The 17,105-nt window shown below is 36.8% G+C and overlaps 1 protein-coding gene across 3 annotated transcripts in view; it reads left to right on the forward strand.

Annotated features, from left to right (window-relative positions):
• Positions 1-17,105, forward strand: part of FOCAD (focadhesin) — a 381,816-nt gene that overhangs the window by 254,977 nt on the left and 109,734 nt on the right. For all 3 annotated transcript variants that reach the window (XM_078153058.1, XM_020973967.2, XM_020973969.1), the window contains exon 22: positions 6,088-6,180. In XM_078153058.1, coding sequence (XP_078009184.1) covers positions 6,088-6,180 — 93 coding nt within the window. The remainder of the gene's footprint in view (positions 1-6,087; positions 6,181-17,105) is intronic.

Below are 17,105 nucleotides of genomic sequence, written 5' to 3' on the forward strand. Positions count from 1 at the left end.
GCAAATACCTCTTATGTTATTACCATGTTACTTTGCTTTCTTATTAAGCGCTCACTATCACATAAGATTGTTGTAAGGTGCTTAGTCCAATGCCTGGCATGTAGAAGGTGCTTGATAAATGCTTGTTCCTTTCCCTCCTCTATGTGCTGGGCACCTTGCTAATCACTGGGAATACTCTTCCCCCCCCCCAACCCCTGTCTCCTCAAAAAAGCAAAATGAGGCCCTGCTCTGAAAGACCTGACAATTTGGTTGGGAGAAGTACAAGTACATAAAGACATAGGAGAGAAAGCAAGGCTATGACACTTACTAGCCATGTTATCCTCAGAGTTATTCTTTTTTTTTTTCTTCTTGGCTAGGCAGTGGGGTTAAATGACTTGCCCACGGCTAGTAAGTGTCAAGTGTCTGAGGCTGAATTTGAACTTAGGTCTCCCTGAGTCCAGGGCCAGTGGCCTATCCACTGTGCCATCTACAGTCATTCTTGATACCTCACTCACCATAAGCATCTAGGTGCCGAATCTTATAGTTTTTGTTTTTTGGGGGTTTTTTTGCCTGTATCTTTCAACCTGTCCTCTTTTTTCCACTCAAACAGTTGTCACTCTTGTTCAGCCCTTCATCACCTCCTGCCTAGTTTACTTTAATAGCCTCCTAATTGATCTCTCTGCCTGAAACCTCTGTTTGATCCAGTACACCTGCTAAGATGTTGTTGAAGTGACTTTCCTAAAGGTCTCTAGCCATGTCTTCTACTCAGTCAGTTACAAGGGCTTCTTATTACCTGTAGGATTTTATGTAAGCTCCTCTCTTTGGCTTTTCTTTTTTTTTCTTTTTTTTTTAATGTAAAACATTTCTGTATTAATCATATTGGGGGAAAAAAGGCAAAAAAAACCAAGAAAAATAAAGGAAGTGAAAAAAATGTCCTTTAGTCTTCCTTCAGAGTTTATCAGTTCTCTCTCTGGAGGTGGATAACATTTTTCATCATGGGTCCTTTGGAATTGTCTTGGATCATTGTCTTGATTAGAGTAACTAAGCCTTTCACACCTGATCATCATACAATATTGCTTTTACTATGTACAGTGTTTGCCTGGTTCTGCTCATTTCACTTTGCATGAGTTCATGTAAGTCTTTCTAGGTTTTTCTGATATCATCCTACTCCTCATTTCTTAAAGCAGTTAGTATTACATCACAACCATATATCGCAGTTTGTTCACCCATTCCTCAATTGTTGGGTATCCCCTCAGTTTCCATTTCTATGCCAGCACAAAAAAAGCTACTGTAAATATTTTTGTATTTATATAGCTTCTCCCCTCCTCCCCTTTCTTTGATCTCTTTGGGATGCAGACAGAGTGGTATTTCTGGGTCAAAGGATATGCAGAGTTTAACAACCTTTTGAGGGTAGTCCAAATTTTTTTTTTTTTGGCAGTTAGGGTTAAGTGACTTGCCCAGGGTCACACAGCTAGTACTTGTCAAGTGTTTGGTCAGAGGCCAGATTTGAACTCAGGTCCTCCTAACTTCAGGGCTGGTGCTCTATCTACTGCACCACCTAGCTGCCCCATTAGTACATATTCTTTTTGAAAATGGTTCTACCAGTTCACAACTCTACCAGCTGTGTATTAGTGTCCCAGTTTTTCCACATCCTCCCCCCCCAGCTTTTGTCATTTCACTTTTTTTGTCACGTTAGCCAATCTGGTAGGTAAGAAGTAGTACCTCAGAGTTGTTTTTAATTTGCATTTCTTTAATCAATGGTGATTGAATATTTTTTTCATAGCTTTGATTTCTTCATATGAAAACTGCCTGTTCGTATACTTTGACCATTTATAAACTGGAGATCTGTTGGCTTCTAAAGCTCTTTATAATCTAGTCCTTTAAGAAGACCCTTCCAGTCTTTTAAAATTTTGTTCCACCACAGTGCAGTCACCTCCCCCTTGCCCCTATTTACTCTTTCTTACCCCCAACACTCCATCTTCTGTTTCTGTGCCATTTTCCTGGCTATTCTTCATGCCTAGAATGCTGTCCTTCCTAATCTTTGCCTCTTAGGATCCCTGGCTTCCTTTAAGATCCAACTCGAGTGACTTCTTTCAGGCAGCATTTTACTAGTCTCCCCCAACTGCTAATTTCTTCCCTTCAAAATCTATCTTCCACATACCAGTCTATGTACATATCATCTCCCTCAATTTTCTTATTTAACTTTCTACTCCCAGAATCTTGAAAAGTGTACATTTCTAAGTATATTAGTCAAGAGGTAGACATTTCATTGGACAGCTGTAGTTAGGTTACAATCATAATGAAAAGCTGGTATTAAGAAACCTTTATCTTCTGCAGATCCATAAATGATACTTAAGCTGTTCAGAAAACGTAGAACTGCAGGTTCCAATTAGGTGGCACCTGAATGACATTGCTCAACATGAAGCGTCCTACTCAGGAGCAGCAATTCTCCATCAGAAGTCTACAGGGGGAAGGGATGAAAAGCTTCCCTATTTCTCCTTTGTAGAAGGATGTTTCACCTTTAAGGTTTATGTGATTATCTGATTTAATAATGTTCTGTCAAGATATTTGCCCTGAAATGAATTTAGGTTTTCTACATTATACGTGTACTCAATTTCACTCAAGCCATTTATAAGAAAATTACCAAATTTACAACATACTTCAGTAGTGTAAAAAAAATCCCATTAAGGAAAACTTTTAGCAAGGTTCTTTAATTCAGAAGAACAAAAGCAGACCTCCAGAAATGGAAATCATATAGTTAGGACAGCAAATATAAATGGGGAGGGGGAGAGGAGGAAATCAGAGGTTAACAGTGAAATAAAAATTCACAGGTAAGCAAAGCATTCCCCATTAATGTTAAGCACACAGCTCATAAAACAAGGCATGTTAATGCTCCCTTGATGTACATATTATTATCCAGAGAGTGAAAGTACTTGCTTTCAGCTGTGCTACAGACACAGTATTAAAAAATATTATGAGATACCACATTTGGTTCTGTGATCACCTACTTTCCATCTCTAGAAAAGAAAGCAGCATGCCTATGGTATTAAACACATTTGATATCTGGTAATTATGTTGAAATAATGCCACATTTAAAATTTTCTTCTACCAATTTTATTTTCAGAACAATTTTCCCTATTCTTGTTCTTAGGAAAGTGGGATTTAGGTGTAGGCACCAGAAGGATAGTGAAGAGAAAATCATTCCAATATGAAATGGCACCCATTTCCACATAGATGCATTTCTGACCATTTGTTTAAATATTATATTGGGCCCTCTCTCTAGTATAGTATTAGCTTGTGAACTAACAATTCGATCACATTTTAAGCAGCCATTTACTCCTCTGTTTAATAGAAGGGTGAAAAAAAAAACCCAGTTACCATAGCAATTCATACATCACATAGTAATTAGGGAGTACCTAAAATCACCAAACTATATTTCTGACAGTGTTTTCTTGGGGAGATGTGTAATAATAAACATAGATATGCTTCTTCCCCTTATTCGACATTGCCCCTAATTGCTTATTCTTCTCTATTGCCAACTCTCTTCCATCTAGTCATGCAAAAGAAGTTTTTAAATAAAAAATAATAAAGAGGCAAAGGAAAAAATGCTAATTAGATCATAAACAATATATAAAGCCATCTTATAAGCTGAGAAAACACTTAGACTGGTTTTAACCAAAATTAAACAAATAGAATAAATGACACACAGTTAAAAATTAGTATCAAATGTCCTTAAAACACATCTAAAAGGATTTGCTGGAATTGAAAAGTTAGGAAGAGAGAAAAATTGCTGACAAATCTAGGCAAGCTTTCGTCTAACTAATCAGATCCATACGTTCATAGAATATTGGATCTAGAAGTCACCTTAAACCTGTCTGTCTTGTCCAGTACCCACATTTTTCAGATTAGGAAGCTGATGCCTAGTGACTTGCTTAGTATCACATAGGAAGTGACAGAACCAGAACTTGACCTTTTTTTTAAGCACTCCCTGCTCCCCTTCTCCCTGGAATTTCACTGTTCGCTTAAGGTGAGATACTTTTATAGGTTTATGTTGGGTAATGTACAGTAACTTGAGGTTTTGGTGCTTTTGAATGTTCATTCATTAAGCAAATATCTATTATATAAATATCTGTTATGTAAATAAATGTTATATAAATGCCTACTGGAGGTAAGGCGTTGTGCTTTATCTGTTTGGGCTATGAGGGTGTTTTAAAAAACAAAACAACAGTCCTTAATATGCAGGAGTTTATGATATCTTATAGGGCAAATAAAATGTGTACACAAATAACTGCAATTCAGAGTAGAATTTTAGTTACATGACCCATGAGTTTACAGAAATAACCCATTTATTTTCATTCAGTAAGGTGACCTCAGTCCCTATCCAGGGGAGAATAGAATAGGGGGGATGAGAACTAGAGGGGAGGAGCAGGGTTAATTAACTCAGTTTTGGAACTCTAGCCCCAAGCAAAGTTGTCTTGATAGGAAAGAGCCTGAACAAGCACCAGGTCAGCTGGCCTGCCATCTCTAGCCAGCCCTAAACCACCAGGCTTCACACCCCATCCAACTTGCTACCATGGCCATCTTGCCGTTCTCACTTACCTGCAAACTCCTCCCCGACCCTCTTTTCTCTCAGAAATTAAATCAACATTATCATGCCAATATTTTCATAGAAAGAGTTTGTTATTTGACCTCCCTATGTATCAGTTTACCGTTCTGGGCACTCCTCAGACACTCCCTTCCTCCCGTGTGTTTGTGTTCTTCCCCCTGTCCCCCCTATTTGAATGAATGAAAGCTCTTTGAAATTAGGGGCTCTCACTTTTTTATTTGCATTCCTAGCACATAGAACATGCTTGGCATATAGAAAATGCTTTTTAATTCATTTATTAAGCAGTTGTTTTATGCCAACCACTGTGCTAGGTGCTGCAGATAAAGAGACAAAAATGTGATGGCCCTTATCCTCAGGGAGCTTATATTCTATTGGAAAGAACAGGGGAAGAAAGAAACAAGTAAATATTTATCATGATTATGGAATTAAATAAAAAAAAGTTTAGAGTATATAATTTGCTTCATTTCTCTCTTCATTAGAGGCTAAAATGTATTGCTAGTAATCTCACAGAACTTGAGAGTTAAAGGGACTTCAAAGACTATTTAGTTCAATTCATATATGAAAATAATCCCCACTAAAACACAACTGACAAGTGATTGTGTAGCCTTTGCTTAAAGACCTCCAAGGAGGTCAGTTATAACTCATATTTAGATAGTGCTTTAAAGATAACAAGGCACTTTGTTTTCAACAGTCCTGTGAGAAAAATAGTGCAAATGTTGTTTTCCCATTATTGTGGAAACTGAGGCATAAAGGGGCTATTAAAAAAAGGAAACAAGCATTTTTTAACACTTCCTATGTGCCAGACACCTGGGAGATAGATGTTATTATTATCATCCCCATTTTATTTTATTTTATTTTATTTCATTTTATTTTATTTTTTGGCTAGGCAATGGGGTTAAGTACTTGCCTGGGGTCACACAGCTAGTAAGTGTTATGTGTCTGAGGTCGGATTTGAACTGACTCCAGGGCCAGTGCTCTATCTACTGTGCCACCTAGCTGCCCCATTATCCCCATTTTACAGTTAAAGAAACTGACGCAAAAGCTAACAAGGGCCCAGCTTTCTCTCCACCTACATCTGTTACAACACTTAGCTTCCTTTAATGAAATAATAGCTAAATAAAAATATATAAATATACAGCACTTTAAAGTTTGCAGAATGTCAGCATTTTATATACATTGTATGCATTTGATATACATTAGCTCATTATTTGTAGAATTTCTCCCTTATTTTCAAGAACAGATTTATATTGGGTTCTTTTTTTTTTAATTTATTTCATTATAGAATTACTTCCCTTTAATTTTGAGCTTATTTTCTTTTAACCTAAAAAATCTGTACTACTTTCATTTAGATATTTCTTCTTTTTCTTTTGTTAGTAAGCTTAGAGTTCAAGATTTCTATACTTGAAGGGAAAGGTTAGGTAAAATCATTTTAAAATGATTTTATGGCAATAGTTTTGCATTTAAATGCCTCTACTTAACGTTGTGATTAATTTGTCATCCAGGTGAACATCCAGCCATCAGAGTGGCATCGCTCAATCCTGCTTCCACAGTCATGGCTTGGATTTATGAATAGAACGTACCATGCAGTCTTACAGGTATTTGAACATGTGGGGCACTTTGTAGGTAGGGGGAAATGATACTTTGTCATTTTTCAAATACTAGTTCAAATATTTCAAGTAGCTCTCATTTGGAAAACTAACTTTGTCAAAAATGTAATGATTCTTTTTTTTTTTTAATTTTTTAATTTTTAAGCAATTGGGGTTAAGTGACTTGCCCAAGGTCACACAGCTAGTAAGTGTCAAGTGTTTGGTCTGACGCTGGATTTGAACTCAGGTCCTCCTGACTTCAGGGCCAGTGCTCTATCCACTGCACCACCTAGCTGCCCCTTGTAATGATTCTTTTGAGTCACTGATATATTGGAGATGTGTGCAGCATATCATAGCTTAAGGAGATCTGAAGTAAGGAGCCTGAGGTTTATATCTATGCTCCAACACTTTTTAGCTATGTGATTGTTGGGCAAGGCATTTAATCCAAATGAGCCTCATTTTTGTCATCTATAAAAAGGAGACTATAACACTCAAGAAAAAGCAGCATGGTGTCATAGTGGAGAGGGTGCTAGCCATCTGGAAACAGGAAGATGTTGCTTCAAGTCTTATCTCTGAAGCATATCATGACCAAGAGCAGGTCACAGGACTTTTCTCAGCCCTATGCATATCTTTTAAGACTATGTAAGTTTCAGAGGAGTTGCTAATCTACATCAGTGGAGGGATTTGTCATTCCTGGACTTTTCAACACTGATGAAAAAATAAGTCTGTTCTGCACATTTTTTCCTTGTGCCACCTGTCTGAGGATTATTTTGAAGTAATTGCTTTATAGACTCAAGTGCACTAGTTACGCAACACCACTACTAGGTCTATTTCCAAGGATGATTAAGGAAAAAGGAAAAGAGCTTATATGTTCTAAAATGTTTGTAGCAGCTCTCTTTGTGGTGGCAAAGAAATAGAAATTGCAGGGATGTCCATCAGTTGGGGAATGGCTGAGCAAGTTGGGGTATATGATTATGATGGAATACTACTATGCTATAAGAAATGATGAGCTAAAGAACATATGAAGAAAGATGCTGTCTGTTTCCAGAGAAAGAACTGATAAATAGAAATATGTATAGAATAATTTTACCTATATATACCTATTTGTGTCTAATGGTAGCCATCTCTAGAGCAATGGAGAGGGACTGAAGAATGTAAAAGAAATTTACATGATAACTGTATTATATATTTAAAAGAAATATATTGTATATAATAGATTTGCAGTTTCATATGTAATCATCTCTTTTTTTATTATACTGTGTTATGGAAATGCTTGTTTTATTCAATAAATTAAAGCTAAGTGAAAATAGTAAATATGAGTTATTTTTTAATAACAATTTTCAGATTTTTTTTATTAGACCTCTGAGTTAATCAGTATGGCTGATGGGAAGCTTTATTTTTTTTTAAAGCAATGCAGACCAGCCCATCTCGATCTCTATCTTAGGAAATGGCTTATGGGCATTGAGAAGTCAAGTTAACTTGATAAAAGATGCAAAGCCAAAAACTTCTCATTAGGAGAAATTGAATCCAAGGCTTCCTGACCATCCCTCTGCAACTTAGTAGCCATCTTAGTAGAGTTGCAGTTAAAAAAAAATGCCCTCTGTCCAATCTGGTGATGAGCCTCTCTGACCATATCTCAGCTCAATCTTTAGTCACAGAGGCTGCTCTCATGGCCCTTGCTTAAAGCGTCTCCCACTTGGTAGAACCACTTAGAGCTGTTCTTCTCTGGCATTACCCACACAATCCCAGGATATCTTTCACATCTAAGGTGAGACACTAGAATAAGGCTTTAGTGGAGGTGTCAGATGAGGCTTTTTAAGAAAACAAACAAACAAACAAACATGAAATTTTCGTTGAATTCAGAACAGGTGATAGTGTTCTAGGCTAAAGGAAGTAATTATTCTAAAAGAAATTGGAATGCTGTTCATCTAGCACAAGGAAAGAAAAAAACTACCCCCCCCATTTAAACTCCAGAGAATTTCAAACGGAGTCTTTGTGGTAGTTGGATGAGCTACAATTAGAGTTACAAGCAGTTCTAGCAAGTAGGAGATAGAGAGTAGAAATAAATGCTTTGCTTTAAAATTAGGGAAACAGTAACTCCTAAATTCAACTTTTGCAGAATTTTCCCAGTCATCCTTTATCTTAGTGCCTTCCCTCTGAGATTATCTCCAATTTATCTAATGTATAGTTGTTTGCATGTTATCTCTGCTATTAGACTGGGAACTCTTGAGAGCAGGGACTCTGTTTCATCTTTGTTTATATCCAGGGCTTAGCACAGTCCCTGGCACCGAGTAGATGCTGGATTAAATGCTTGTTGACCGACTAAATGTGAAGCATGGTGCTCTCAAGTGAAGTTTCACTGGAAAACTCACTATTTCCTGCCTGGAAGTAACCAAGAATTCTTAGCACTGGTCTGGCTTAGATCCATCCCAGATCTGTTTAAATCCCATTCCCAGTGTCTCTCGCAATACCTTTTGAAGAAATGGGTGTCCTGGTAAAATATGGAGATAAAAAATAAGTAGGTGATACTTCAGTTGATAATTTGATGATAGAGAATTGGCCATGTCAGGTTGTGTGGCTTATATCCTTAATCTTCATTTGTTCCTCCCTCATTCCCCTTTTCCTTATTTGAGGAAAGGGCAGAAGATGTAGACTGTAGATAGACCATCAGGATCTGAGAGCATTCTCTCTCTCTCTCTCTCTCTCTCTCTCTCTCTCTCTCTCTCTCTGCACTTGAGTATTCTTTTGATTAAAAGTTCTAGAAGGATTATTTGTTAACACTTAGCCATTCTTGAGGCTCTCATTAGAGAAAAGAATCTAATGTCTGTTTTAGAATATTTTTTTCCTATCCTTGAGTAAGCAGTATTTATTTCCTTGTTCGTGAACCTAATTGCTTCTGGGAAAGAGCATTTTGAAATGAATGCCAGTGAGATGCCCCTCTGTTGATTTTCATTCCCTTGTCATTTAGTGGATGATAGCTTTGGATGATTAGTGAAGTACGCTTTGTTGTAGCTTTTTTTAAAATACCAGAAATAAAGCTTTATTTATCGAGGATCAAAGATTTTATCAGGGTAATGATCACTGTCCCTCTGTGCCTTAGTTTGAAGGTTTTCATGAGTTGCAGTGACTGAAAAATACCATGATCCATTTGTCACCTTTTGGTGTCACCTTTCTAAATTAATAAGTCTACTCCTCAAGTGACAGAGATATTTCATTGTTAGGTTTATGTTGAAGAATTTTTTAGGTTTTCTAGGACTCATGAAGATTTTTATCTTATTGGTATAAAGTTTGAGAACTCAGTATTCCCTCAGTGCTGTGATCAGGCACCAGAGTAGGATTGTAGTGGAGAAAGGACTTACTTAATTAAAAAAATATGAAACAATAATAACATGATCTTAATAAATAATAAATGCTTATTGATTGATTGAAGGAAATCTTTCTATACTAAAAAGTAGCCTGGTAGCAATTAGATTCTGTCATTGCCCCAGAATACTTGTGTCAGAGTCAAATAGGGGGATGTTAAACCATACATAAGGATCCCTGTAGACCACACATTGATTTAAGAAGACCACTTTTAGCATTATTGGTGTTTTATAGTATTTTAATTTATTTTGTTTAATATTTCCCAGTTGCATTTTAATCTGGTTAGGCTGCACTCCATGTTTGACACCTCTGCCCTAGACTTATTTTCATGTCACAAGTACATGTTGTGTCTTGTCATATTGCCCTAGATGTCTTACTTGTCAAACAGGCTTTAAGTATTAAATGTTAAAAGTGATAATAATATTGTTGTTAAAGGGATTTCAAGCTAAAACCAACCATTTGTTTTTTGATCGCTTCTGTCATGGATTATTAAATGCTTATTGATGGTTTAGTGGTTTGATACTTGGCTCGTCTTTTTTTTTTCTGTCTGTAAACTATCCATTCATGATCTCATCAGCTCCCTTTGGTTTAATTATCATTGACAGATGACTCTCACATCTGTATAGCTAGTCTTATTCTCTCTCCCTTAAATCAATTATTATATATTATTATTATAACTCTACATCACCAACTCTGTGCTGGATATTTCCACCTGAATGTTGGCCCCAAATGGAATTCATTGTTTCTCCTGCTAACCCCACCACTCTCCCCAAACTTCCTTATTTCTATCGATGACATTATAGTGCTTTTAGTCATTGAAGTTTGCAATGTGAGAGTCACCCGTGACTCTTGCTTCTACCTCTCCCTTACTCCACCACCAAGTGGCTCAGCTAATCAGATATTGAGCTTGGAGTCAGGAAATCCTGAATTCAAATCTGGCCTCAGACACTTATTAGCTTTGTGACTTTGGGCCAGTCAGTAGACCTCTGCTTGCTTCAGTTTCCTCAATGTAAAACAAGAGCAATAACACCAATTTCTCAGGATTGTTATGAGGATCAAATGAAATAATATTTGTAAAGTATTTAGCATAGTACATGGCAAATAGTAAGTGCTTAATAAATTCTTATTTCCTTCTCCCATGTATCTGTCAGTTGCTAGGTGTTTTAAATCCTGCCTTTCCAGCTTCTCTTGCCTCTGTCTCCTTTTCTCCTTTACATGGCCTCTGTCTTATTCCACCTCTCACCTTGACTATCAAAGTAGCTTAATTGATCTACTTGTGTCTAGTCTTTTTACTTTCCAATTCTTCTTCCACACAACTGCTAAAGTAATATTCTTATGACCCAAATCTGACTAGAATATTTGCTTGCTCAACAGTCTTTAGTGAGTTCCTATAATTCAACCTGGCATTGAAGGTTTTTTGCAGTCTGACTCATATCTACCTTTGCTGGATTTTTTTATATTGTAACCTTTTATGCCCTCTATATTCTGGTTAACCTGAACTACTTGTTGTCCCCCAAGCTTCATATTTCATCTCCTCCCTCTGTGTCTTTGCACTTTTATACATGTAGAAGGTCCTCATCACTACCCAGTTTCTTTCAAGTCTCATAAGCTGTGGCCCCTGGGAATCATTTTCTGATCTCTACCCTTCTCCCAAGGTGTTGTTTCTTTCTCCCTCTTCAAATTCCTTATATTTTTGTATCTGTGTATGTTATACATTGTATTGCCTCAAAAAATATAAGCTTCTTGAGAGCAGACACATGTTTGTATCTTCGTTGTCTTATACTTGTCGTTCAATCGTTTTAAAGTCATGGCCAACATCTTTATGATCCCATTTGGGTTTTCTCAGCTGAGATACGAGAGTAGTTGGCCGTTTCCCTCTCTGTCTCACCTGACAGATGAGAAAACTGAGGCAAACAGGATTTAGTGACTGGATTTGAATTGAGGAAAATGATCTTCCTGACTCCAGGCCCACCCCTGTGTCCACTGTGCCACATAGCTGCTCCTGCCTTAACACTTAATGAGACATTTAATGTCTGTTGAATTGAAACGGATTAAAATCTGGATCCCTTAAATCAAAGGAAGAGAGGCATGGTGGGCAGAAATGTGCTATAGCATATTAGCAAGGTAAAATAATTTTCCAAAAGTAGTGTGAACATTTTTATCGAATTGATATAAGAAAAGGAGATATAAGAAAAGGCTGGTCATGTACCTAAACTGAAGGTTAACATATAGGCAGTGTATGTATTGTATTGACATTCTACATAATATAAACCGACCTAGGCCCCCCAAATGTTGGGTAGACCCTTTGTAGAGGAGTTACAAACAGAGATAGACAGAAGTTTGAAAGGGTGAGAAGGCAGAGGTAGACTATGATCTCTATTGTTAGAGAATGTATCCATATTGATAAAACATACATCCATTCAAATATTTTCTGCGTCAATTGTGAATACAGATCTCAGTGGTTTAGCATAATCATTTCTGATTTAGCTGCCAATTCCGTAACTCACCATTCTTTATTGTTCTTTAACCTTATCTAACCTACTTTTTGCCATTTCTAGTTCTCATCCAGATGAGTTGAGATTACAACTCACATTATGTTTCTGTGTGTTTCCCTGAATACTCTTAAATCATTTGTTGGTATTATCATTTAAAAACACATTTGTTTTTATTTTCTTATCAGTTCTCTGTTTCTCTTTTCAATTATAGGTTTATACAGTTCTCTACAACAGAAAAAGAAAAAAATCTGAGGTTATTGGCATTGCATTTGCAGTTGAACAACATCTATTAAAATTTGCTTATTTTTCAACAGTAGATTATATGTTTTATTTAGATCACAGAGCTCTGCAAATAATAGGGAGTTCATAAATGGTTGTTGAATGAATGGCTTTCTCACCCTTGATGCTTAGTGCATTTTAAAAAAAGATATCCACTAATATTCAGTGTTAATGTCATAGTAATTCAAATAGCTTAAAAAATTCCTGAAGTGGATTGATGTTCATATACATTGTGCCCTCCATTTAAAAGTTTTACTGACATATTTTGTTGTTACAGAATTTTCATTTCTCAGTATGTGTACACATACACACACACACACACACAAATATATATATACACATACATATATACACACTGAAGCAGCTAAGTGGCACAGTGGATAGAGTGCTGGATTTGGAGTCAGGAAGACTCATCTTCCTGAGTTCAAATCTGGCCTCAGACACTTACCAGGTATCTGACCTTGAGCAAGTCACAACCGTGTTTGCCTCAGTTTCTTCATGTATAAAGTGAGCTGGAGAAGGAAATGGCAAGCCACTTAAGTCTTTGCTGAGGAAGGGTTGGACAGGACAAGAACAACCCCCCTCCCTCCAACACACTCACACACACACACACACACACACACACACACTCCCTCTCTAACTCATTGAGACTTCTAACAAAGAATTTTGAAAGAGAAAAAAAAATCTGTAAGACTAATAAATACATCACTATATACAACGACAATATATACAGTGTTCTGTACTCCTGATTCCCTATCTCTGCAACAGAGGAATAGAGGTTCGTTTTCTCATGTCTTTTGGGACAAGAAGTTTGGGCATTATAATGAAGCAAGCAGGTGAACCACAAGCAGTTATTAAATGTCTACTGTTTTCTAGGCACTGTACTAGGACCTGGGGATATAAGCAAAAAGAATGAAATAATCCCTACTCATAAGGCTCTTGCATTCTAATGGGAGAAACAAGTACATATTTAAACACATACAGGACAAGTATAAAGTGAATAATTACAAATTAATATAATACAGTTAAATTCAAGATAGTAAAGGCAGGCAGGCCCTAGGAGTTATGGGATCAGGATCAGCTTAATATAAAAGATGTGCCTGAGCCACGTCCCAAAAGAAGAACAGGGCGGTATGAGGTAGAGGTAAGGAGTGAGTTCATTCCAGGGATACAGAACAGTCAGTACAAAGGCGTTGAGATGGGAAATGGAATATCATATATGAGGAAGAGAGAGAGAACTAATTTGGCTAGATTACAGAGTGTGGAAGGGAGTGTAATTCCCAATGTGGCTGGAAGAATAGATTGGAGCTAGTTTAAGGGACTTTAACACCTAGACAGAGGAGTTTCTATTTTAACCTGGAAGGTAGAGGAATCTCCATCATTAGCTCTACAATTTAGGGAAGAGGTGAAGGGGGCCTGAACCAAAGTGGTAGCTGTGTGAGTAGTGGAAAGGAGTCAGATGCAAAAGATGTTACAGAGTCAGGAAGGAGATTGAGTGGGACAAAGGTTACCAATCTGGGAGTCTGAAAGGATGGTGAAGAGAGAAGTTTGGGAGAGGATGGCATTTGGCAGATGGTGGTAATGGAGAGGGTGCAATAATGAATTATGTTTTGGTCATATTCATTTGACAAAGATCCACCATTAGGAGTATACCCAGAAGACTTCAAAAAGTGAAAGGTCCCAAATACATGCTTTTGTGGTAGCAAATAACTGGGAGGGAAATAGATTGTCATCAAACCAACTAATGGATAAATAAATGTAGTGGTACATGGTTATGTCTCTGGGACATCCAATTTGAAATGTCTAATAGATGATGTAAGACTCGGAAGAGACTTACACTGGACAGAAATGCCTATATTTCTAATCTATCTCTTTCGAAAATACAGACACTCTCATATTTAGCTATTATATCTATGCGGATGACTCACAGACAAATAGATAAATATAAGCTATATATTCTATTTGTCTGTGAGTCATCTGCATAGATAAAATAGTTGAACCCATGTGAGCTAATGAATTTTCCAAGATAGATTGTAGAAGAAGAGGTGTAGTACAGAAACTTGAGGAATACCCATATTTAAGGAGCATGATATAGATGATGACTCATCCACACAGACCAAGAAGGAGTTGTCATACAGATAGGAGGCAAGCCAAGATAACCCAGGTTGAGGAGAGTGTCCAAGAGGAGAGTCTGGTCAGTTGTGTCAAATGTAGCAGATAGATTGAGAAGGATGAAGACTGAGAAAAAAAAAAGTTGACAATTTTAAGAGATCATCAGGAGAGAGCAGTTTCAATTGAGTGCTAAGGTTGGAAAGCTAAATTCTAGAAGTTTGAGGAGTGAGTGAGAGGGTAGATGAAGTGGAGGCAGTGGCTATAAGTTGCATTTTTTAAGAAACTTAGCTGAGAAGACACAGTAGTCAATGACTATAGTAATCTTATTATTTGATAAACCCAAAGACCCCAGCTTCTGGGATAAGAACCCACTCTTTGAAAAAAACTGCTGGGAAAACTGGAAAAGAGTATGGCAGAAACTAGGCATAGACCCAAATCTCACACCACATACCAAAATAAAATCAAAATGGGTCCATGACTTAGATATAAAGGCTGATACTATAAGCAAACTGGGAGAGCAAGGAATAGTTTGCCTATTAGATCTATGGAGAACAGAAGAATTCATGACCAAACAGGAGATAGAGAACATTATGAAAAGCAAAATGGATAATTTTGATTACATTAAATTGAAAAGTTTTTGCATAAACAAAGCCAATGCAATTAAGATTAGAAGGAAGGTAGAAAATTGGGAAAGAATTTTTACAACCAGTCTCTCTGATAAGGACCTCATTCCTAAAATATATAGAGAATTAAGACAAATTTATAAGAATACAAGCCATTCCTCAATTGATAAATGGTCAAAGGATATGAACAGACAGTTCTCAGATGAAGAGATTAAATCCATCTATAGTCATATGAAAAAAATGCTCTAAATCATTATTGATTAGAGAAATGCAAATCAAAACAACTCTGAGGTACCACATCACACCTATCAGATTGGCCAACATGACAAAACAGGAAAATGATAAATATTGAAGAAGATGTGGGAAAATTGGAACACTAATGCATTGTTGGTGGAGTTGTGAAATGATCCAACCATTTGGAAAAACAATTTGGAACTATTCACAAAGGGCTATAAAAATGTGCATACCCTTTGATCCAGCAATAGTACTTCTAGGGCTATATCCCAAAGAGATCATGTGAATGGGAAAAGGACCCACATGTACAAAAGTATTTATAGCAGCTCTTTTTTTGTGGTGGCAAAGAATTGGAAATTGAGAGGATGCTCACCCATTGGGGAATGGCTGAGCAAGTTGTAGTATGTGAATGTAATGGAATACTATTGTGCTATAAGAAATGATGAACAGGTTGACTTCAGAAAAACCTGGAAAGACTTGTATGGTCTGATGCTGAGTGAAGTGAGCAGAACCAAGAGAACTTTGTACACAGTAACAGCCATGTTGTGTGATGACTAATATTGATAAACTGAACCCTTCTCAGCATTACAAGGATCTAAGACATCTTCAGAGGCCTCGTGATGGAAAATGCTGTCCACATCCAAAGAAAGAGCTATGGAAGTTGAATCGCTATCATTTTTTTTCTCTTCTGCTTTGTTTTGTTTCCTCTTTCTGGTGGTTCCTCCTATTGCTTTTAATTTTTACTTACAACTTCACTAATGTGAAAATATGTTTAATAGGAATGTAAATGTATAGCCTGTATGAGATTGTGTGCCGTCTTGAGAAGGGTGGTGGGGAGAAAGGGGGAGAAAAATTTTAAACTCAAAAGCATATGGAAGGGATTGTTGATAAATCAAAATAAATTAGTAAAATTAAAAAAAGAGAAACTTAGCTGAGAAAGAATGTAGATAAAGGATAATAATAATAATAATAGCAGCTAGCATTTATATAGCACTTTGAAGTTTGCTAAGCACTCTCACCTAATCTACTTAGCTGATAAACTTGGGACCTTGTAGGGTCTACTGAAGGTTTTTTAAAGATGGGACATATTTAAAGATTGTAGGAAAGGAACTATTAGACAGAAAGAAGTTAGGATGCAACAGAGAAATTGAGACAGACGGAAATTGATTGAGGATACTGTGTGCTGGAGAAAATTGTGAGTGAGGGTGGGGTGGGAGAGGGCAGGAGATCAAGTGCACATATATGTTGGCCTTAGCAGGGAGAAAGGCCATCTCTTTGCCAAACTAGGGAAAGATAGGAAAGAGTGGAAGATAATGGCAAAGGGATTTGAGATGAAGATAATGTTTCAGTTAGGTTTCATTCTGTCCATTTAGATTGTTATGGTTGTATATATTTGTTTTACTTTTTCTGCGTTATATTCTTCATTGGTTTATATAAGTTTTCATATGGTTCTCCAAATTCTTCGTATTCATTGTTTTTATGGCATAGTAACATATTCCATTATATTCATGTACTGCTACATTTATTCATCCATTCCACAGTTTGATGGCAATCTGTTTTCCCCCAGTTATGTGCTACCACAAAAGCATGCATTTGGGACCTTTCACTCTTTGAAGTCTTTTGGGTATATTCCTAATTGTGGAATCTTTGTCAAAGGGTACAGACATTTTAGGACTGAATATATTTGTGAAAACCTAGTTGAATATTTTTAGCAGTACTCGTCAGTATTTTTATATCCCTGTGGTTGTGAGTGATACTGTAATAGGCTATATATAGGATTTAGTTGAGAAGGTGAAATAACTATCTTTTACCACTCTTTTTTAAGAGA

This window comes from Phascolarctos cinereus, unplaced genomic scaffold (genome assembly GCF_003287225.1).
Source record: "Phascolarctos cinereus isolate Bilbo 61053 unplaced genomic scaffold, phaCin_HiC Scaffold_4;HRSCAF=312, whole genome shotgun sequence".
Taxonomy (NCBI): Eukaryota; Metazoa; Chordata; class Mammalia; order Diprotodontia; family Phascolarctidae; genus Phascolarctos; species Phascolarctos cinereus.